At 38.2% G+C, this 23,977-nt stretch overlaps 2 protein-coding genes across 4 annotated transcripts in view; both read left to right on the top strand.

Annotated features, from left to right (window-relative positions):
- The window catches only part of PTGR2 (prostaglandin reductase 2), a 96,766-nt gene extending 80,961 nt beyond the window's left edge, over positions 1–15,805 (top strand). For 2 of the 3 annotated variants that reach the window (XM_012724314.1, XM_004681704.2), the window contains exons 2-10: positions 1,141–1,220; positions 3,128–3,246; positions 6,537–6,728; positions 8,459–8,629; positions 9,712–9,921; positions 11,150–11,271; positions 12,057–12,144; positions 12,891–12,930; positions 14,835–15,805. In XM_012724314.1, coding sequence (XP_012579768.1) covers positions 1,184–1,220; positions 3,128–3,246; positions 6,537–6,728; positions 8,459–8,629; positions 9,712–9,921; positions 11,150–11,271; positions 12,057–12,144; positions 12,891–12,930; positions 14,835–14,911 — 1,056 coding nt within the window. In that variant the 5' untranslated portion in view covers positions 1,141–1,183 and the 3' untranslated portion in view covers positions 14,912–15,805. The remainder of the gene's footprint in view (positions 1–1,140; positions 1,221–3,127; positions 3,247–6,536; positions 6,729–8,458; positions 8,630–9,711; positions 9,922–11,149; positions 11,272–12,056; positions 12,145–12,890; positions 12,931–14,834) is intronic. The other variant, XM_012724315.1, reaches the window with a different exon arrangement.
- A 1,142-nt stretch (positions 15,806–16,947) lies between these two features.
- ZNF410 (zinc finger protein 410) overlaps positions 16,948–23,977 on the top strand; it is a 33,203-nt gene continuing 26,173 nt past the window's right edge. Inside the window, exon 1 of the mRNA XM_004682068.2 lies at positions 16,948–17,015. The gene's annotated coding sequence lies outside the window, so the exon portion shown is untranslated. The remainder of the gene's footprint in view (positions 17,016–23,977) is intronic.

The following is a 23,977-nucleotide window of genomic DNA, read 5'->3' as shown; positions in this document are numbered from 1 at the left end:
TAATTGTATTAAAATTCCTTTCCATTAAAGCTCTTACATGTTTTGTCTTGATGCAGTGGTTGGCAGAGCCTATTAAGAGTAGGTTGGTTTGGGGCTTTGAGGTGCTTCTCTCTCCCTGCCTTGTAACAATGTGATCTTAGGTAGAAACTATACCTCAACATCCCTGTAAAATGAAGAAAGTGATATACTTATTTATGTAATTTCTTTTAAGACTAATGAAATCTGTGTGAAAGTTTGTTATATATTATCTCCATTTAGTACTACGTTAAGCAAGGTTTGAAAAATATCTCTTGGTGATTATTTAATAGGGATATGTATAAATGTCAGGTCTGTATAGTATACTCAGGTACTATACAGGATATGGAGAAACATGATGAGATTCAGGATCCTGCAAATTCAGAAACTTAAGTGAGTGGAGTCATGTGTAAATTATCAAGTGATATAAGGCAAAAGATTATTAAATATCAAATGGATTTATTGATGGCTTTAAAATGAAAGTTTAAAATGTATATATATGCTGTGCTGTGAATTCTTTATATTTGGAAATGATGCTAAGAGCTAAAATTATAATATTATAAAAATAAATGATAAAATTTGAGGACTTTTATCATTTTGCTTTTTTCATTAGCTTAAATTATAAACATAGATGAACTGGTGTTTACATATTTGGTCATTTTATATTGCAGAGTTTCCTGTAAGGTGAGGATTTAATGATGCTTTGACATATGTTTGATATATATACTCAAAACTAATAAATTTCCATTTTATAAAAAGAATTTTGGAAATTTTGATTATATGTCAGTTAAGCAGCTAGTGTTTTCATTTTGCCGTGAGCTCTGTAATGTTTCCTTTTAATTAAACCACAGTAGGAGACTTAATAATGATGATATAAAGATGAATCTGAGGCTAAGAACATTTCATGCAACTCAATCTTAAGTATGTTTGTATTGGCCAATATTTCTTATTATCTAGTAATTCTTGATAAATTGAGTCTTCATATATTTACCTTGGACAACATCTGATAAAAGACTAATCCCCTTTGGGATCCTAAATGATTTTTTGGTCTTATTCAGAGCTTCTTTTTTAAAATGTAATTGAACATTTCAGAACTTTCTTTTGATTTTATTTTTCTACTTATAGGAGTTATACGGAAATCTTGTGAGATTACTGTGCAAACAGAGTGATGATTATACAGAGAGTGGTATTGAATTCCCGACCTGGTATGTATTTGTTATGAGTAAACAGCTGTGGTCTTTTTTTTTAAAACATTACTTTTTTTTTAAGATTTATTTATTTATGCATACAGAACTGGGGTACTGGCCAGAGATGTGGGGGTGTATGTGTGAAAGGAGTCACCAGAGACAGAGCGGGGAGCAGAACAGGAAGATTGAGGAAGTACACTGCTAAGGGGAGCAGTGGGCAAGACAAGAGAGATGTGCTGTACCATGTGGGTCATCCCCTAGCTGGGGATCGAACTTGTGCTGAAGTGGCTGTGGCTGGCTAGCTTCCTAGTGCTGTACTTTAACCTGTTGCCCCACTAGGGAGGGTCCTGTGGTCTTTAACTATTAATGCAAGTAAAGAAATGAAAAGTAATATGATGTCAGTGTGGTAAATTAAAGTAGGAAGATATTAACACCAATAGTGATATTAGTAGAGACTCTGTAATTTATCATTTTTCAGGTAATAGCAAGGCCTTTTGTTGAAGAAAGAACATATGATCATTACATTGTTTAAAAGTTTATGTTGTAAATGTATATGACTTTTGTTTTTTCTTTTATAGTATGTATCATTGGTTCTTAAAACCTTTTTTCTGTTTATTGAAAAACACTGAACTATGTGTATACTGACCTCTTACCTGAATCATAGCAACTTAGATGTGGAAGTAACTTGAGAAGTTTTGGTCCCCTGATGCTTGGGTTTTGCTGCCTGTGTGACTTGTGACTTGGCTCTTTTCTGACCTTAATTTTTGTAAAATGATTATGTTTATGTGAATATTAAAATTTCTATATTCACACTTTAGAAATTTGATCATTAAATAAATAGGAAATTTGCTGTGTTGAACAACATACTAAAAATATACTTTTTTTTTTTTAAGTATTTATTTATGCATACAGAACTGGGTTACAGGGCAGAAGTGCAAGGGAGGTGAGAGGATTCACCAGAGACAGAGTGGGGAGCAGAACAGGCAGATCCACAAAGTACACCGTTGAGGGGAGCAGTGGGCAGGTCAAGAGAGGTCTGCATTGACATGTGAATCACTGAAGCCACTGCTGCTCGCTTGCAGGGCTGGGCTTTAATCCATTGCGCCACTAGGGAGGGCCCCAAATACACCCCTTTTTTTTTTTAAGATTTATTTATTTGTGCATTCAGAACTGGGGTACATGCCAGAGGTGCAAGGGCGATGAGAGGATTCACCAGAGACAGAGTGTGGAGCAGAACAGGCGGACTGATGAAGCACACTGCTGAGGGAAGCTGCGGGAGGTCAGGAGAGGTCTGCTTCGCCATGTGGGTCACCTCCGGGGCAGGCGGGGATTGAACTCATGTGGAAGTGGCCCCGGATTCCCAGTACTGTGCTTCAGTCTGCTGGGCAACCAGGGAGGACCTTTGTGATCAGTTTTAAAAGGAAAATTTTGAAGATGACAACAATATCCCAAAGCACTTTTTGGGGAAAATCAAGAGCAATTGAAGCTATTTAAGAAAATCCTTGCTCTGAGTTGTTTCTACAGTTACAGAGAAATTTATAAAGCAATACAGATTTATTGATGCCTGTATTAAAAGAGACTGGATCCTTGATGATTATTTTAAAAATAATGAATAAGGGCCTTCCCTGATGGCTCGTCAGGTTAGAACACAGCACTGCAAGCGAGCCCACAGTGGGTTCAGTGTGAGTTCAATCCCCAGTCAGGGAGGGGACCCACATGGTGTGTAGACCTCTCCTGACCCGCCCGCTGCTCCCCTCAGCAGTGTATTTTGTAGATCTGCCTGTTCTGTACCCCACGCTATCTCTGGTGAAGCCTCTTACCATCCCTGCACTTCTAGCTAGTAGCCCAGTTCTGTATGTATAAATAAATCTTAAAAAATAAATGAATAAAAAAGTCACTTTTTGTATTTGTTCCTAATATTTTAGGGAAAAATGGTAATCCAGTGGCAGAAAATTTTCGAATGGAAGAAATAAATTTACCAGATAATATCTGTGAAGGACAAGTAAAAGCCAGAACTCTTTATCTGTCTGTGGATCCTTACATGGTAAGAACTGGCATCTGTGACTTGGTAAAAAATAATTTTATTTTCATATTCATTAATTTTATTGTACCATTGTCATGATTAATAGGTACTTGCATACTTATATCTTGATGCCTGTGAATTTTAAGTTGCCTTTGTTTTAGTTGCTAGTGTGTTTTTTTTTAAATTTATTTATGCATGCATGTAAGAACTGGGGTGTAAGCCAGAGGTGTGGGAGTATGTGTGAGAGGATTCATCAGAGAGAGCGTGGAGCAGAACAGGCAGATCCACTGAACTACCCTGCTGAGTGGAGCAGGTGGGGAGACAGGAGAGGTCTGCTGTGCCATATGTGGGTTGCCTCCCTGCCCAGGGATCAAATTCATGCTGAAGTGGCTTCTGATAGCTTGATAGTACTGAGACTTAGCCCCATGGGCCACTAGTGAGGTCCCTGTTTTCTGATGCTTTGATATATATATATATATATATATATATACAACAGTTTATTTTTACATCATTTTGTACATTTTTTTTTCCATCTCAATTGTAATCTCTGCCGGTTTCCCATCACCAAGTCACTCATGTGCCATCACCATAATTAATGCTTTGATATTTTAGGGACCTTGCTAGATATTTTAGGGACCTTGCTAGCCCTGGATCGAATGCCCCTTCCAGGACTAGCTAATTTTTAGAGATCATAAACTGTTTGTTTTGCAGCACATCTTTTATATGCAAACCATCTTCTCACTTCCTTCCTCTGTCATACTCCACTCCACACTAGTATTCCCTTGCCAGCGAAATAGTCCCAGGGTCAGGTAACAAATATCTAGGGACTCATCATATAACCCATTGCCCTCTGAAATTATTCAAACTATTCAGTCCTAAATTTAAGCTTATCTACTATCCTGTCTTGCCCACTCCTTCCCTTGGAAACCGCAGTAAAGACGCTGAGCCATGCTTCTATCTTGCTCTTTGCCTCCTAACTCTGGTACTTACCCCTGTAGCCCTGAGTGATGGCTTTCCCCTTTTGTGGAATAAATAAATAATAACCTCTTCTCTCAGGAGTCTCAAGACTCAAAACTTCTGTGTGTTCTTTCCATACCATTATAATATCATACTGTTAAAACCCTGGGTATATGTTAAAATAAGCCTTCACACTGACTCTTCCTCTATCTAAAAGCTTCCATGCACCTCTGCCTGTTTTACCTGGCCAATCCTTGTTATTCCCTAGAAGCCTGCTTTAAAGAGATTTGCTTTGGTAAATTACCCTGAAGCCTCATATTAGTCCAGACCTCTCTATTACATTTTCTCAGAATAGTATCTTGACATTCAGCTTTGATCCTAATTGTAATTTATAATTATGTCTATCTTTACTTGATATATGTCTTCCCTGATAAAAAGTGAATTTATGAAAACAAAGATCTCATTTATCACTATATCACTATTTCCAATAACTAATATTATACTCATTAAATATTCATAAAGGGAGGAAGTTCACTTTAGTTACTTTCTTAAAAAAAGAAAATTTTAGGGCCCTCCCTGGTGGCCCAACAAAAGCACAGCTCTATGAAGCTCTCTGCAGCCACTGCAGCACGAGTTCAATCTCTGGCCAGGGAGCTGACCCACATGGCTTGACAGACCTCCCCTGACCTGCCAGCTGTTCCCCTCAACAGTGTATTTCAGTCAATCTGCTGGTTCTGCTCCCCACTTTGTCTCTGGTGAAGTCTCTCACCCCGCCACCATCTGCAGCTCTGGCTTGTACCCCAGTTCTTGTATCCATAAATAAACAGGACTTTAAAAGGTAAAATGGAATCTAATGAGCATTGAGTCATTGGATTTTTATATCATTCCAAATTCACAATTAATTTTAATCTCCATGTGGTAATGGTTTTTTACATGGTTCAGGTCACTATATAATTTCATATTGAAGGGACTTTATGTGTATATATTTATATGAGCAATTAGTTCAAATTTGTCATTATTTGGTGGTTATATTACTTTCTATTGTGTTGATCGTTTGCTTATCTAGAGGGAATTGCTTGTACCCACTTTTCTGTTACTTTTTTAGAGTCAGATCCTTGGTCTGGCCAGTATTCAGTGACTGTTGTACTTGCGAAGAATGGATGGAGGTGGCACACATCAGAAGTGTAATATCTTCCCATAGAAGCTTTTTCATTTCCCCATTTGGTCTTTTCCTTGGTGAAATTCCCCAGACTCCTTGGGGCCCCCTAATCAAGCAGCCTTTCATCTTTTAATCACATAACTCACACTGTAGGCCTCTACGTCTTGACCTAGAGGCAAGAACGAACCACAGAAAGCAGGAGAACCTTGATTACTTCCAGAGAAGTCTTTTGTCCCAGGAGGGTATAGTGCTATTGTGACATTTTGTCTGTGGACTAGAAGAGGGCATTCGTGGGGCTGAGGGCTGTAGGCAATGCTTGGTCCAAAGTTGTGATGAACAATTGCATAAGAGGTTTTTCATTTCTTTTTGGGTTATTTTCCATTGGAGAATTAAAGTTGCTCAGCCAAAGCAATGAATAATAGTATGCTCTATATGTTATTAGTTTGTTTTCTTTCTTTTTTTTTTTTAAAGATTTATTTATTTGTGCATACAGATCTGACATACAGGCCAGAGGTTCAGGGGCCGTGAGACCAGAGACAGAGTGGGGTGCAGAATAGGCAGATTGACTAAGCACACTGCTGAGGGGAGGTTGGGGAGACAGGAGTGGTCTGCTGTGCCATGTGGATGTCTTTGGGGTGGGGGTGGAACTTACACTGAAGGTGCTGCGGCCAGTGTGCAGTGCTGTGCTTTAACCCCCTGTACCACCAGGGAGGGCTGCTAGTTTTCTATAAATGGTTTTATATTATCAGCAACATACAATTTGTTGCCACAATCCACTGAAACCAGTGACGTGGTATTTTGTAATACTTGTATAGCATAATATGTGTAATACTATTTAAATTCGTAAAAATAATTAAAATTTTAACACCTTTATTGAAATAAAATTCACATATCATACAGTTCATATACTTAGAGTATACAATTCAATGGCTGTTAGTATATTCACAAAGTTATATATCATCACAGGCTAATTATGGAACATACATAAATTCCTTTTTAATTGTACTTTTTTACTTGCTGTAGAGAAGTTACATTTTTTTCAGGATGAAAAATAAATGAAAGGAAGAGAGAAACTAATTTAAATTTTGTTTAAATAATATTAACTACTTACTATGTGACTTTCTTTACTGGGTAAATTTAAGCTTGTTCAGTATTATCAGACAGATTTCTCTTATGCAGTATCTTTTTTTTCTAGCGTTGTAGAATGAATGAGGACACTGGCTCTGATTATATAACACCTTGGCAGCTGTCTCAAGTGACCGATGGTGGAGGTATTGGGATTATAGAAAAAAGCAAACACAAAAACTTTACGAAAGGCGATTTTGTGACCTCTTTCTATTGGCCCTGGCAAACCAAGGTCATTCTGGATGGAAATATTCTTGAAAAGGTTATGTATAATATAAAGGATCTGATTCTTCCTCCTCCCCTCATTTGATTCTTATTTTGTGTATTTGTTAGCAAGGACAAAAATAAAAGCGTACATTTCCTTTATATAGCTGCCAAAATGTGGAAAGTCCTTGCTTCTTTTCCACAGTTGGCTGTCAACTACCAGACAGTGGTGTTGTTTTCCTTATTCAATTTATTTCTCAAATTTTATGTGTTTAAAACAAAACCTGAGATATAAGCATAAAAAAAAATTATGCTCAACATCAGAAGACCCATTTAGAGTTGTACTTTAGAGTTTCCTGAGAAATTACACTTGACTTAAATTCACATGGCTTGTACTTGTTATTGTACCTTATTTCAGAAGTCCTCAATTCAGTTTTTACGCTTAGATTGAACCATGTGAAATTACCAAATTTGTCTATTTTGACTTATAAAATAGGCAGCTTCCTGTAATTCAACCTAACATGTCATCAGGGCAGTTACATAAAGAGTTGCCTTAACTTTGTCATAAAATAAGAATCCCTAGTACCATCTTCATTTTTACCATTGACATATTTTATTGGTACATCATACTTATTACAGTTACTATTTCTTAGATAATGAAGGTAGTATGCATTTTTACTAACTGGTTAAAAAATGATTAACCAGATGTTATCTCTAGAGTACATGTACCTTTTTTTTTTTTTCATAATTTCACAATGGTTTTCCCCAGATTATCTCCTTCCAGTGTTGCCATTAATGCAGCTGGCACGCTTTCAAATATATGTAGTCAGCGATGTATTCATGATGCTGGATTTTGCCCTTTGTGATTGATGTCAGCAAGTCTTTCAGAGCCTTCTATCTGACCTTGACAGAGGGTGACAGAAGGCTCTTCTATGTATAGTTGCTAGTAGATAATAATGTCTTGGTGTGGGCCTGGGGGAAGTGGCTGAGTACCTACCACTCCATGTAGAAATGACCCTACAGCTAGCAATTCTTCCACATTTCTTCATCTGAAGGATAACAATGTTTGAAAACTCTCCCCCTACATTATCAAAATAACAATTATAACTATCAGGAGAGGCTTTTTTTTCAAAGTTTCTCTCCAAAGACCCTACTGTCTAGTAGTTAAAGGCAACATCAAATCTTGAGTTTTTTTTTAAGATTGGCAACCGTTTCATGAAACACTGTTCCAACAACTTTGTAACCCTTAATTTTAGCTATCTGTCCCATTACAGAGCCCATTGCTTTTGCTGCAGAATTAACCAGCACTGTTTTTCCACCCATTACACGAAAGATGTCAAATAGGCCCAAATAGGCTATTAAGGCCAATTTTTCCCAGAGCCAAAGACAATGGTAAATTGTCCAGCCTCTATGTAGGCAGCATTTCCAGCTCCATTCCATCTCTACCCAGCCTGAAGGAAACTTTGCAGTAATTCCATTGGCAAGGCTGAGTTTTCACAGTCCAAAACTTGGGTCACTTGTTGCCCTATCACCTTATCGCCCTCCTCCAAAATACTTGAGTATTTTGGCTGCCACTCTCATGTAAGGATCCACAACAAGGAGCAAAGCTTCTAGAAGGGTCTCTTCAATTTTTAAGGGTGGAGTTAAACCGTCTTCAAAATTACTATTAGTTTGTTGCCTTCAAAGCGCTTCATACAGGCATGAAGCATCTTAGAACTTGAGTCGACAAGTCCCGCTACCTAGGGTTGTTCCCAGGTACCATTTTTAAAAGTATACATTTTATTTTAGGTAGACCCAAAGCTTGTGGATGGACACCTTTCATACTTTCTTGGAGCTATAGGTATGCCTGGTCTGACTTCCTTGATTGGAATACAGGAAAAAGGTCACATAACTGCTGGATCTAATCAGACAATGGTCGTAAGTGGAGCTGCTGGTGCTTGTGGGTCCTTGGCTGGGCAGGTAACCTTTCGCTCTCTTTTTTTTTTAGCATAGAAAAAGTGGGGTATAAGCCAGAGGTACAGGGGTGTGAGAGGATTCACTAGAGACGGAGTGGGGAGCAGAACAGGCAGATTTTACTGAAATACACTGCCACGGGCAGAAGTGAGAGAGATAGGAGATGTCTGCTATGCCATATGTAAGTTAGCTCCTAGCTGGGGAATGAACTGAGGCACAGAGGTGACAGTGCTGAATCTTAACCTGTAGGCCACCAGGGATGATGCCCCTGTGCAGGTAACCTTTCAGAGAATTATTTGATTTTTCTAACAAGTGTAATTTGGACTCTGGGTATATGTACATAATTTAAATATAAAATTGAAGAAATTAATATTGTTTTCCCCATTTCTGATAGAAAATGGTGTTATTACATAGGCTCTTTACATAATAATATGGAAAGTGCCAGTGGTTTTTAGATCTTGTTTTCTGCTACCCCAAAATAGAAGTGGTAACTGCACAAGCATTGTTCAAATCACTATAAGGTAGAAAATCAAAGAGAAAAAAAAGAGAGAAGAAAAAAGAAATCACAGAGTGCTGTCTGGAACTTGAATTTAAAAACAAATGACTCACCCATATATTAAAGGAAATCTTCAAATAAGAAAGTACTCATTGGGTCCTAGAAATATAAGTACATTTATGAATAATAGTCATTAAAATAGTTGAAACAAAACACTTTATTTTATGAAAACACTTTATTTTAATGGTAATTTTAGTTTCTCATACTTGAAAAATATTGAATTGCAAGATAATAATGTTTTGGGTGTGACTATTCCTTTTATGAAATCAGCTTTAAATTGAGAGGTTTTTAACATTTAAAATAAGTAAATTTACTCAATCCTAATTTTTTCCCCTCGATCTTAATTTTTTTCAAGAATATTTTATTTGTCCTTTGTTCTTTTGGTTCAAATTACTTTTAACTGTAAGTCCTGTAATCTAACCTAAATCATGATGAGTAACCTTCTATATTTGTAATATCTCATACATACCTTCACATTTTTACATTAAATATGACAATAGTGGTAAATTAATCTCAAAAATTTCCCCTTTAGATTGGCCATTTGCTGGGCTGTTCCAGAGTGGTGGGAATTTGTGGAACACAAGAAAAGTGCCTCTTTTTGACATCAGAACTGGGCTTTGATGCTGCAGTTAATTACAAAAAAGGAAACGTGTCGGAACAGCTTCGTGAATTATGCCCAGCTGGAGTAGATGTTTACTTTGACAATGTTGGTGGTGACATCAGTGATACAGTGATAAGTCAGGTTGTTTACTAATTTATTTTAAATTTTGAATACTACATTTTATTTGAAGTATCTTTTTACTTGAGAAAAAATGATAAAATTGTAATTTGTGAAACATGTGTTGTTCAGTGTATTAAATGTAGAAGTTTGCTGATACCTCCTTTCTTACAGACTTGCAGAGACTAGGTTTCAGTGCTTACTAGCAACATTAGATTTTTTTGAAATTTATTTTTTTGTGTGAAAAATTACAGTTGTTTTGTTCAAATTGTGAAGCTCTGGCCCCTAACTTGCCATGACCTGACTTTAGATGGGAATGGATTTCCATAAATTGCAGGTATTTTTATTGACAGTGTTATACAATATCAACACAGCTATTATTCTTTACTGTATATAAAATTAATTGCAATTTTTAAAAAGACTTTATTTATTTTTGTATAAAAGAACTGAGATGTAGTCCAGAGATGTGAGTGGTGAGAGGATTCACCAGAGACAGAGTAGAGAGCAAAATAGGCAGTCTAATGAAATATACTGCCAAAGGGAACAGAGGTCAAGACAGGAGAGGCCTGCTGCACTATCTGCTCCCTGGCCTGGGATTAAACTCAAGCTGTAGGGGTGATAGCACTGTGACTTGACCCCCAGGCCATCAGAAAGGCCTAAAATTAATTACAATTAAGATTATTTAAATCCAAAGAAATACACTACTACTATTAAAAGTAGTAATAATGACAGTCACTAATTTTTTATTTTGCAGATTACCAAGCTCTCATTTACTCTTCTAGGGGTCGTTTTATTTTCTAGCCAGTTAAAACTCTTAAAATACATTTGGGGCCCTCCCTGGTGGCGCAGCGGGTTAAAGCACAGCACTGAGAAGCTAAAGCCACTTCCTCATGAGTTCAATCCCCGCTTGCCCCGGAGGTGACCACATGGTGCAGAGGACGTCTCTCCTGACCCACCCCCTGCTCCCCTCAGCAGTGTGCTTCGTTGATCTGCCTGTTCTGCTCCCCACTCTGTCTCTGGTGAAGCCTCTCGCCGCCCTTGAGCCTCTGGCCTGTACCCCAGTTCTGTATGTCAAATAAATAAATCTTAAAAAATATATATATTTGGGTAAATCCATAAAACAAAAGCAATTAATTGGCATAAGGGATTAAATATAGTAAGCAAGGACAATTTAGTACTGAGATTGTCAGAAAATCAGTAAACATAGGAAAGGCATATATCTTAGGATATAACATCCAATTTTTTCTAACAGATGAATCAAAACAGTCACATCATCCTCTGTGGTCAAATTTCTCAGTACAACAAAGATGTGCCTTATCCTCCTCCACTACCCCCTGCTGTGGAGGCAATCCAGAAGGAAAGGAACATCACAAGGTGTGTTCTACCTGTTCCTCCTATTACCAGCTTCAAGAAAGATTCAGATTCAAATCATTGATATATGCAAAATGTATTTTTTTCATATATAATTTTTCCTTATTAAATACAACTTGAAGACATACATTTTAAAGCCAGTTCAATCTATAGGTTTTAGTAAACTGTTCCTCAGCAGAAAACTTTAAAAAAAAAAAAATACATGTTTTTTCAGACTTTTGGTAGTAATAGAAAGTCAACTCACATTGACAAGTGTAAAGAAAATGTATTGGCTAAAGTATCTAAGAAGTCTGAGATGAGTGCTAACTTCAATTTGACTGGATAAAGTGTTTACCTGGTGGCATCTGGCTCAGTTTTTCTCCCTCTCTGGGCTCAGCTTTCTTCTGGGTGGCTCTGTCACCTTTTGGGCTTTCCTCGTGCAGCGTGAGAGGATAACTGATATATATAGTCTTATATTTTACCAATCCAAGTAAAAGGAGAACCACTTTCTCCTTGCCTTTTTATCAAGCATTGATATTTCATGGCTGAGTGGCCTCACTTGGGTCACAGGAGGGTGGGGAAAAGGATGCTACACCCAATATAAAATCACACAGGTGCCAGGCAAAATTCCACTATACTTAACAACTGTAACTACATCTATGTCTCAAATTAATATCTTACCAGACTCTTCATAACTGAGTCCTAATATGGAAGGATTACCAGATATTAGAATTCTGGAAAGATTTGATTTTAGGTTATTTTATTCTCTACCTAATCTCTGATCATTATCTTTTTCTTCCCCATTACAGAGAAAGATTTCTGGTTTTAAACTATAAGGACAAATTTGAACCTGGAATTTTACAATTGAGTCAGTGGTTTAAAGATGGAAAGCTAAAGGTAGAACTTCCATTCTTTATCAAAAACCATTCTTCCTTCTACTTGATATGCTTTTGTACTGTTTGGACTTAATCTCAAAATAAAAATCTCTACAAAAAGACCACTGGTTTTATAAGTTAACTATTTCTGTGGTGAAAATAACATCTCGATTGAGTAACATTTTATTATTTTTCTCATAAAAATTTTGTTTAGCTTTCTTTATCTTAGATTATATTACAAGATCAATGGTTTTTTTTTAATTGTAATATTCATTAATTTAGCAAATATTTAGGGAATGCCTACTAGGTACTAGAAACTTTACATTCTCAAAAATCCTATGAACACTTCCTAATACCCATATCACTCCACCACTGTGTTTCTTTCCTACCTTACATGTATATAATAGTATTATCTCTTGGTTGTTGGTTGAAATTCAGGAGTTATTTATTGGGATCTAAAGACCTTGACTTAAGATGTTCTTGAAACTGCAGATGATAGACAAAGTTGTATAAGCATGTGTTTCTGCACTCAATTTTTTCTGAAAAGAGGGTATATAATTTGTGGTGTCAACAACTGAAGAGTCCTATTAGACAATGGGAAGATAGGATTTTTAGTTAAAAAATCATTTAAAAAATCTGGGCTATATATATGAAAAGTATCTGGTTTTAGAAAGTTCTAAATAGTATTGTCTTTTGAAAAAGTAGAAATTATAAAATAGAAACATTGGTCTAAAGAAGAATATTAAATATAGTTATTTTGATTTACAGATCAAAGAGACTGTGATAAATGGACTGGAAAACATGGGTGGTAAGATGAATGTAGATTTACTTATTGTACACATGTGCTCAGCACAAGTACTTCCCTTTTCCTTCTACTTCTCTGGTGTTTTGTTTTGTTTTTTTAACTTTTTATTTATTTACTAATGCGTGGAAGAACTGGGGTACAGTCCAGAGGTGTGGAGGGGGAACAATGAGAGGATTCACCAGAGGAGGGAGCAGAATAGGAAGGTCTACTGAAATACACTGCTAGGGGAGCAGTGGGCAAGCCAGGAGAGGTGTGCTGAGCCATGTGGGTCACCTGGATCAAACTCAGGCCCTAGCAGTGATAGGGCCGAGACTCAACCCCATAGGCCACCAGAGAGGCCCCCTCCTGATTTTTCTTTTGTATTAATTTCTTTGTAATGAAAGCATCCTGAAGATTTCCTTAAATATCTTAATCAGACTCCTTGAAACTTAACATAGTGTTATTTAAGAGTTATTGTTTTCACATTTCAAATAATAAATTTCATAACAGCTTATGAAAAAAAGTAAGAATTGTAAAACTCATTTAGCCTCTAGGTATCTTTTTCATTCAACTTTTTTTTAACTATGCTATTTTTAATTTCTAGGTAACTTTCAATTTGAATGATTCTAAAGCATCATATGATTACGCTAAATGAAATTTTAACATTTAGGTTTTGGGTGTTTTGATTAGCCTTTCACATAGATTTCAACATTTTCTTTTGTTGGATTCAAATGAAAATGATTAAATCAAACTGATTTTATCCTATTTAAAAAAAAATGTTTCTCTAGTCTTCAGACTCCCTTCAGACTCTTTTACGTCTTTATTTAAAGCCTGTTTTTTTAAAAATAATGAAATAGTTTATTTTTACATCATTTTGTGCATTTTTCCATCTCAGTTGTAATCCTTCCCATCACCAAATCACCCTGTGCCATCACCATAGTCCAGTGCATTTCCCTTCCCGCACTGTTTTTGATCCCATTCCCCAGTCCACCCCCATAATGTCTCTGATATATAGCTGTTTATTGTTGTTGTTATTTTCTCACCTGGTCCATTATACTCCTGCTGTGAGTGAAACCATCCGGTATTTTTCCTTTTCTTTCTGGCTTATTTCACTAAGCATGATGTTTTCCAGTTCAATCCATGTTGCTGCAAAAGGCATGTGTTTATTTTTTTGTTTGGTTGCTGAGTAATATTCCATTGTGTATATATACCACATCTTTTTAATCCAGTCATCCATTTTTGGGCATTTGGGCTGTTTCCATGTCTTTCCAATTGTAAACAAAATAGCAATAAACATGGGGGTGCAGGTATCTTTTTGAATCAGTGTTTTTGTGTCTTTTGGGTAGATACCTAGGAGTGGGATTGCTGGGTCATATGGAAGCTCTATGTCTAGCAGTTTGAGGAACCTCTGGTAAAAACATTTTTTAATAAGTTAATTGGGGGCCCTTCCTAGTGGTGCAGTAGGTTAAAGCACAGCTCTATGAAGCTCTCTGCAGCACGAGAGCCCAGCCATGGGCGATGACCCACATGGCGCAGCAGACCTCTCCTGTCTCGCCCTCTGCTCCCCTGAGCAGTGTACTTCATCAGTAAGCCTGTTCTGCTCCCCTGAGTAGTGTACTTCATCAGTAAGCCTGTTCTGCTCCCCATTCTGTTTCTGCCTCTGGTGAATCCTCTCACCCATGCACCTCTGGCCTGTACCCTAGTTCTTTATGCATAAATAAATCTTTTTTAAAAAAGTTAATTGGGTCATTTTGTCCTGTAATTTTGATAGTATTTTATTTGAGGTTTCTTTTCATTGATAGTTTTCTTCTATCACCAATATTAAAATCAGGGAAATTATTCAAGTGAATTATATGTTTGACCTGATAAACATCTCTGATAGTGACATTCATGGTTTCAAATAACCTATTTTTTTTTCCCCTTTCCAGCTGCATTCCAGTCCATGATGACAGGAGGTAACACTGGAAAGCAAATAGTTTGCATTTCAGAAGACACCTCTTTGTGATCTTGGTAAAAGTCCTCATTAAGGATATAAATTTCTTTTTTTTCCACAAAAATTTTCAAGATACATTTAAAAAACCTTAAAGATAACCTTTGATTTAGATGTGATCATTGGTAATATTTTCTTAGCTATTTAACAATTCTTTCTTATATATTCAGCATGTGTACTTTATATCCAACATATTATTTACAATAATAGATTTAAGTCAGCATGTTTTCCTTCTTTTTGCTAAAATGAATATTACTTATATTTTATAATAGCTCGTCACACTGGAGAGTTGATATACCTATTAATAGATCTAATAGATCATACAACATTTATGAAAACTAAAATCTTTTATTGAAAATAGAAAGGTACTTAGTTAACATTTGTTGGACTGGAAATGTCTTACATAATTCCTGAATTGAAACCTGGTAAAAGGATAGAATTGGGTTGCCTTTTCATACTATAAATAGAAGAGACACTTAATGCAGGTTACATGTGTAGGAATTTGGGGGAATTTAGCATTTCTAGAACAGTTCTTGGGGATAGGGCAGAGGTTTTGTCGTTGTGAGTAGTATGAGAAAATAACTGAGGTTGGTAAGGTTACTAGAGAGACTAGATTTCCTACAGAAGATGACTGATTTTGCCTGATAGTTTACTGTATAGCCTAAAAAACACTCATATTGAAAACGTATGTTTTAGATTAACAGGCACAAACTGTCAAATAGTTGTAAAGATTTCAAGGTGTACACACTTGGAGTTTTAGGTGATTGAAAAGATGCAGACAGCAAAGATAGCTTCAGAAAGAAAACTGGACAAATAAAGAAATGGTTGTAAAAATGAATAATCTAGCTTGTACCTCTGAAGAGTTTAATTCATTGTAATTAACCCTTTAAAACAATAAAAATGATATTTTTCTGAGCTTTGTGCTGGTTTATGGGTACTTTTAACACACTGCATTAATTTTTTGTTTGGAACATTTGTAAAAAATAGACTCAAATTGTGTTAGCAATCAATCACTCTAGATGACTTCTTGGGGTTCTCTTTTGGTTCTGTACCATTTGTTTTTCTGGACCGGTTCATCTCCAGAAGGCTTCATCTCTCAGCTTTATGTTAATTATCTTTCAAAGCTAGTCTTTATTTCTGACTTCTTATTTGAACTTGGGTTCTTCTAAGTAAATATCTCCTGGAACTGTGCTTAGGAATTTCCTTCCCCAGTTTCTTCTTTGTTTTTTAAATCACCATCTTTTATTTGTGTACCCAAACTACTCTTCCCTCATCCATTTATATGCAGTCCTTAACGTTTGTGTTTAACCTGAAAAAAGCCTCTCTTGGAGAACTCCTGTAATTCTCACAGTCGAACCTCAACATTACTAGGTCGCTGTCGAGTATCTTTCTTCGCGCAGCAAATACTCAAAAATTACTCATTTCAAAATGAAGCTCCTAAAGCGCTAACAAATGGTGCCATCCAGCCTGGAATTTAAGTGTCGTTGTTACGAATCAGGACGTCCAGGGGCTCTTTAGATCCGATTATGGGCAACCTAGATTCCTGGGAATTCATGTTCTAGAAAAAGTTGTGCCCACGAGTCAATTCTTACCACGTTCCAAAGGCAACTAGATCTTGCAATTTCACTTCTCAGGCGAAACTTCGAGTTTCTCTTCACTGAGAACTTTGGTAAATGTTTAAGTGGTGATCATCTCCCCCGAATGCTTTCTTTGTAATTCGTACAGCTCTCAAATGACAGGAAAAACGACCCCAGCGCTGCAGCGGGGAAGTAGTGACGTCATCGCTAGAACTCACTGACCCCGTTTCCCGACTTCGCGGACCACAGGAGCCGCGAAGGCCAAGACAAAATGAATGTTAGGCAGGTGACCATGGCCCCTTCCCTCCATGGGCGAACCCTGTGCTGCGAGACCCAGCGGCCCGTGACCTTTCCCGCTGAACCCACGGACAGCCGGAGCCTCCACCGCCCAGAGGCGAGCGAGTGGGTGTGTGCGTGGGGGCGGGGGGGCGTCCAAACTTCCTGTCCCGCGCTCGAGCTGCTTCCGGCGGGAGCCGGAAGACGCCGTGTGTGGACGGAATTCGGGACCGACTGGTGGACGCCGGGCTCCCCGGGGCGGGCAGGTGAGTGCCGGGCGAGCCAGGCCACGCTGATTCGGCTAGGTGGTCTCTGAAAGGGAGGGAGCCAGTTCCGCCTCCTCAGGGGCGCGGGCCGAGTTTTCCCGGGAGAGGACTAGAAAACCGCCCCCCACTTGGGCCCCCTCTTGGATCTGGCGGGCCCTGGAGCGCCGGGTCCGAAGCCCCACGGCTCAGGCCCTTAGCCCTTGCTGCAGCCTGGCGCCGGTGTGACAGATCCTTAGCTTGGTTAGGGGCACGGCGACAAGAAAGCCCGAGTCCCGAGTCCCCTGGGCGGACCCCCCTGCCCCCCCTCCCGGACTGCACCCGGGCCTACCGGCGGACCTCAAGGCCTTGGGGCCTTACACTACGGCCGTTGTTATGGGGGAAAGTGGATGCCAGGGGAACTCTGAAAACTCACCTCAGAGCTATGCTCTGCTGTCAGGCATAGGCCACTTTCTGGGTCTAGGAGCAGGAAGGCTGCCGCTTCTGAGAGGCTGGGCGCCGGTTCTCCTTCGCTTGTCATTTCAGTGCGGGGTGTGGGCTGAGTGTTTCCGTCTGTATGCATTTGCAAGTTGTATTTTTACTCCGGAGTTTATTAAAGTTTATTAAAGTTTTTTTCCACTTACTCATAGAGGCTCTTAAAAGTATCTAGATACCATTTGAAAATTAAATAATTGCACTCCTCCCATACATACGAGGGTCAGCGCAGCATATTTGCAAAGAGAATAAGAGAAATATTCTGATATTAAGTCCAGGGTGATTTTGTTATGGAGTAGGAAGTGAGAAATTCTTGTGTCATTACTGTGGAACAGAGTAAGTTAACTAAATTTGCAGTTAGAAAATTTTGGTTCCAGTTTGAATTTGCATCGAAGAATTGTCTAAATTTTAGTAAATCACTTAATCTCTAGCTTTTGTCCTGGCAAACCCCCCCCCCCAACCCGCGTGTGTGTATCTATTCAGAAATATTTTCAGAATGCTTTAGATTGTGCTATGTAAATGGAAGATTATGAATTCAGCGAACCTTAATGAGTGAGAAAAATAGGCTTATAGACAACGAATTCCCAAAGCAGTATGGAATTGTGGCTGAGGTGAGGTTGAACTGTGTTGTGAGAACGTCGAGGGAAGGATAGATTTGCTCTGACTAGAGGGGACGGATCAGAGTTTTTTCATGAAGGGAATGGTTTGACTTAGATTTTAAAGGCTGGAAAGAAGTTCACAGGATAACTTATGACCAAGGATTTTTATTTCTGCTTGAAGAACTATCCCAAGCAAACACCCTGAGCACTGAAACAGGTTGGTTGTGTTCCTTTAAAAGCCAGTCTAGAATGGACTGGACTAAAGTTTTCATTGGTGAATGTAGTAGATTCTGCAAGTGGAAGGGAATTTGAGGAAATAGAGAATATTTGAAATGCCATCTTTAGGGATTTAACCTGTTCTGAGACACTGAACTTTGACTAAGGGGAGTGACATAAACATTTCTGCTTTGGACAGATAACTGGAGTGGCTGTGTAAGCAGGAAATTGAAAAGGGGAATTTTAAGGGCAAGATGACTAGTTGGAAGCCTAATTTAATTATGTATTTGCAATATATTGAGAAATCTAAACAGGGAATTACAGTAGGGATAAATTGGGGGGAATTAGAACCCATGGGACTATTACTATGGAGGATGAGATTGTTAAAGATCTAGAATTTGCAACTGAGTGGGAGGAAGGTTAGGCAATAATTGAAAATAAAGGAAGAAGAACAGGTTTGGTGGGGGAGATAATACTCTGGCTTTGGATATTGTCAGGTTTATGATGCTGTTGCATATTCATAGGGAAATAAACAACAAGCAGTTAGAAATGAAACCTTGGAGTTTAGAAGAAAGGTCAGGAATAGAGCCAAAATTTGCATATCATTTGTCATGTCATTTATTCATTATACCAATATCTACTAGATACTTATTAGGAAATTTGTATGGAAGCCCTTTAAGCTCAGAGTAAAGAGACCCTTAGAGTTTCACAGTATCAGAAATGACCCTTGAACATCTAAATAACTAGACCTAAATAATTCCTTATGAATTATTTACAGTTCTTTGTCAGGAATGATTTCTGCCTTTTTTATGGAACTTATAGTTTAAAGGGTAGCCAGGCCCCCCCCAAAAAAACCTGTCATATGAAAACTTTGATAAGGTGATCAGGAAAAGCCTTTCTGAATGAGTTGGCTTGAAAGTTAAATTGAACCCTAACCAGTGGAAGAGGCAGGTGAAAGCATTCCTAGTTAGAGGAAATGACATATGAGATATGACAGGGAATGATGGGAAACAGAATTGGAAAGTATTTTCAACCTGTTAAATATGAAATAACCAAGTTAAAATATTAAGTAGAGATGTCTAGTAAACAGTTATATATACAAGTCTGTAGCTCAGCGGGGATAACTGGACTACAGATTAAAAAAAAAAAAAAAAAAAGGCTGTCCCTGGTGTCGGAATGGGTTAAGGCGCAGCACTGCAAGCTTGCAGCAGCTGCTTCAGTGTGAGTTCTAACCCTGCCCCACAGGTGAGTCACATGGTGCAGCAGACCTCTCCTGACCCACCTGCTGCTCCCCTCAGCAGTATACTTTGTTGTTCTGCCTGTTCTGTTCCCCACTCTGCCTCTGGTGAATCCTCTCACCACCCATGCATCTCTGGCCTGTACCCTAGTTCTGTATGCATAAATAAATAAATCTTAAAAAAAAAAAAAAGAATACCTAATCTACTTTTCCAGGAAGATTGTATCTAGTGGTGTCCAAGGAGTAGTAGCTCCCCAAACAAAATGTGGATCCTGCCTCCCAAACAGAAGAAATAAATGTATTCTCAGAAATAATAGTTGTCCACCATAAAGGTCAGATGAGACAAGGACAGTAAAGTGTCCATTGAATTTGGCAACATATGAAGATCATATGTTGGTCAGGGAGCACACCAGCACGCTCCCCAGCGCACATTTGAGAAACTAGTCTTGGAACAGGTTTGCAAGGCAACCTGCTATTTAGTAATAAATAGCCATTTATTTAGTAATAATGAACAAGTATGATTGATTATGTGACAACAGCAGGAGAAGCAGGGACCAGGGGAAACAAAAGGTATTCATCTTAGGGGGAATAGAACTTCAAAGGGTAATCAATTTGATGGGGAACGGAGGAGGCTATGTCAGCCATGTGTACAGGGAGTACTTCCCGTGCAGGTGCTTGATGTAATTTTTGACCTCCAGTCTTGAACCCTGATCACAGCAAGTCAGTGGTTACCTAGGCGTTCTTGGTCATGTCTTGATGTGGGCCATTGTCTCAAGGCAGTCATGTGGGAGCGCCTTATCCAGATCTTCACACACATAGGTGTATAGAGAAGCCATGTGCACACAGGTGCAGAGGCCCTAGGTAGGAAAGAGGCCACAATTTGTGAACTTACATAGATTTTGGCTAAGTGATTTGATTGATAGTAATTGACATGAGAAAATGCAAAACAACTGTCTTAATTAAGTTTGACTCTGAGGGATTACAGAGAAATGGGGTTGTGGGAATGGCCTGCCCCCAGATGATGCCTGGGAAGAGAAAGGCCTAGAATGAATCTTAAGATTTTTGAGATTCATTCTGGTTTCACAATTCTGTATTCCAAATTTCTTTCATCAGTATCTTTTATCTTTTATCATTAGAATTTAATCAAGTCCTGTAATATGCTAGGCATTATATAAAGTTACCTGCTTTTTCTGTTCCTAACAGTACTATTATATATCAAAATATGAATTGCACTTTTAAAAGTTACTTTTGGTAATAGTAATTTACTAAGGACATAATTTTGTTTTCGTTTTTAAAATATTGTTAGTTTGGTTCTGTATCTGTGGTCAGCAGCAAAGCGATGGAAGGAACAGAAGCCATTTGACACGTTTTCAGAGAGACTGCTCTTTTATTTTCACCACTGTTCACACCTTCCCTCCCCTTTCTTACCACTACTGGCTCAAGGTCAAGGCATTGTCTACCTCCCTAAATTTCAGTACTGGTAATGTGGGTTTTGTTTTCTTGAATAGAATTACTTTGTTTTTAGAAGTCTGCACAATGATAGTCTGTTTCTTGAGGCAGAGTAGGGTACCTCCTAGTAGCCTTTTCTTTTGGGACACACTTCCTTCTGTATGGTCCTCAGGATTGAGGCAAGAGACTTGTATAAATTCTGTTGCTTGTGTAGTTTACTTTGCATGGCTTTTTTCCTCCCAGTATTTTCCCATATCACCTCCATTGGCTTTAGGCCATTTCTTTCCTCTGGAAATGGTGTCACTTAATAATTTCTATCTAATACGTGAGTTCCACTTTGGGATTTAGGACTCTTAAGACTATATAGAGCGCTTTTCTTTCTTTGCTAGTCTTTTCTTTCTTTGTTTTGTGTATAGTATTGTTACAGGGTAGCCCAGAGTGGACTGGGCCGCCTGTCTGTGGGGCCTCACCTGCGCGCTCACAATTCAGTTATACTGCAGGTACACACAAAAGGGTCAATAACAGGTTTATTTACAGAAGGGGAAAGGAATAGGAAACAACCCAGAGAAAGAGAGCAGGATAGAAAGTAAGTGGAATACCTTATGGCTGACTGAACCACACCGAGTCATGAGGTCTGGAGGGCTGCTTCCTAAGCAAGAGAGGAGAGATGCAATCTCTCCCTATTTATCCCCCCATTGTCCCAGAATTCCTGCTAGCTCTGCCCTTGGGTCCTTGTCGTTCTCTCCCTGGTACTGCTGGGAGTTGTAGTTTCCAACCACTGGAGTAGGGGTTAGAGTCCAGAAAGCTGGAGTAGGGTGTGGAGTCCATAAGACTCTGCAGAGTTCCTTTAGGACATCCTTCCCCTTAACAGTATTCCTTCTTGTAGACTTCACAGGGAAGGCTTAAGAACAGGATTCAAATAATCTCAGTTTCATCAAGACTCCCTCCTGTCAATGATAATCACCATTTGTAATTTACAGTTATAGAAGGCTAATGTCAATGACTTTACATTTTATGGCTGATTCTGTTTAATGTGTGTATTTTAGACTTTTATAGGTATTTTAATGTATTTTTCAATCTGCGTAACATAACTTTTTAGTTTGAGATAACTTAGTGGTTCTTTTTTTAAAAAGAGATTAGTGCATGAGGTTAGTATTTCATGAAAATGCTATTTGTATCTGAGTATTGTTTCTTTCTCTGGGTTATGATGTAAAATGTATCTTATTGTGGGTTACAGTCAAAAGAGTTTGAAAACTACAGCTCAGTAGAATACTTAGAATCACTAATAAAAGACAGTGATTAAAGGTACACTTTTAGGGCTCTTCTGGGTGGCACAACAGATTAAAGCGCAGCACTTAAGAAGCAAATCTGAAGTCACTGCAGCACAAGTTCCATCCCTGGCCAGGGAGTGACCCACATGGCATGGCAGATCTCTCCTGACCCGCCCACGGCTACCTTCAGCAGTATACTTTAGACAGTCGATTTCCCTGTTCTGTTCACCACTCAGTCTCTGGTGAATCCTTTCACGCCCCACATCTCTGGCCTGTACCCCAAGTAAGCATTTGATGGATTACTCTTTAGCACTTACACAGAACTTTATTTCTGAAGAATTTTATAATGCTTTCTATTGACTAATGTATAAATAATCCTAAAGTAGATACATTTGATTTTGTATTTCAGATAAGGTTTTGATCAAGATGATCAAACCAAGTTCTGCAGGATTTAGATTCCTGCTTTAGGGACTTTTGAATTAAAACAAAAAAATCTCAGTTGCTTTATTTAACTTGTTCAGCTACTTAGTGTTACTGCAGAAAAAGTATGCAGTTTGCCAAACTTCAGCTCCTAGGATTTATTTGGCTGAAAACAGAGGGAGTTGTTTTTAGGATAGTCCTGATCTGAGAGATTGCTATTGTCTTTCTTATGAGTTCTTTCATTACTTACTCGTCATACCCTTCAGACTGTTTTATTACAAAGATTTGTATTACTTGCATTTGTTTTTTTACTTCTAGTTTAACTATGTGGTAATATTCAATAATAGTGTCAGGGTCAGTGGATTTCTAGGAGATAGGCTCAGAATCAAGATTGTTTTCTTTAAGCAAACAATGACTTTATGGAATCTGTGTACACAGTAAAATTTAGTTATTGCCAACAGTACTAGAAGATGAACAATATCACCTAGGTCAACTCCTGAGCTTCTGTGATCAGTTTGTTTGTTACTGACTCCTTATTAGCACCAGGGTCTTTACTTATGCCAGATTACTAGTAATTTTTCAACTTAGGAGGAAATAGGGATATAAATTTTGCCTGTGCACCTGCCAAATACACAAAATAAAAATGAACAATTACTATTACCTACATTATGATGTTAGGGTGATGTAGGTGACTTGTCTATCCATTGCATTTCTAATCTCTTAATAGCATAAGAAAAATTGGGAAGAACTTTTCTCTGAGACTCATAATTACTTTTAAAATAGCTGCCCGTTGAGTAGTGTCTTTCATTTTATTGCAGTAAATTGCATTTAAAGGAAAAAACTTTGCATTAGACAATCATCCTTCATCTGCTAATACTGGCAGGTTATTTTTGTTACTCAAATATACTCACAGATAAAGCTAGGCATTCCTTTTTTTCATAAAGATTTATTTTTTTTTTGCATATAAGAACTAGGGTATGGGCCAGAGGTGGGGGCAGTGAGAGGATTCATCAGAGACAGGGTGGGGAGCAGAGCAGGTGGATCAACTGAAATATACTGCTGAGGGGAGCAGTGGGTGAAACAGGGGAGGTCTGCTGTGCCATATGTTGGTCAGCTCCCTGGCTGGGGATCCAACTCAGGCAGCAGGAGTGGTAGCATGATAGTGCTACCAGGGAGGCCCAAAGCTAGGTATTCTTTATCTGTAGCAGAAACTCTTTCAAAAAATAAAATTTTTGCATTGCAGTTTTTTTTTTTTTTTAGATTTATTTATTTATTCGTAATCCCATCCAGTTCCATCCA

Source organism: Condylura cristata, unplaced genomic scaffold (assembly GCF_000260355.1).
Source record: "Condylura cristata isolate star-nosed mole 26May11 unplaced genomic scaffold, ConCri1.0 scaffold00013, whole genome shotgun sequence".
NCBI lineage: Eukaryota > Metazoa > Chordata > Mammalia > Eulipotyphla > Talpidae > Condylura > Condylura cristata.
The sequence above is the reverse complement of the archived record's forward strand: the minus strand, read 5'-3'. Positions and strand labels throughout refer to the sequence as shown.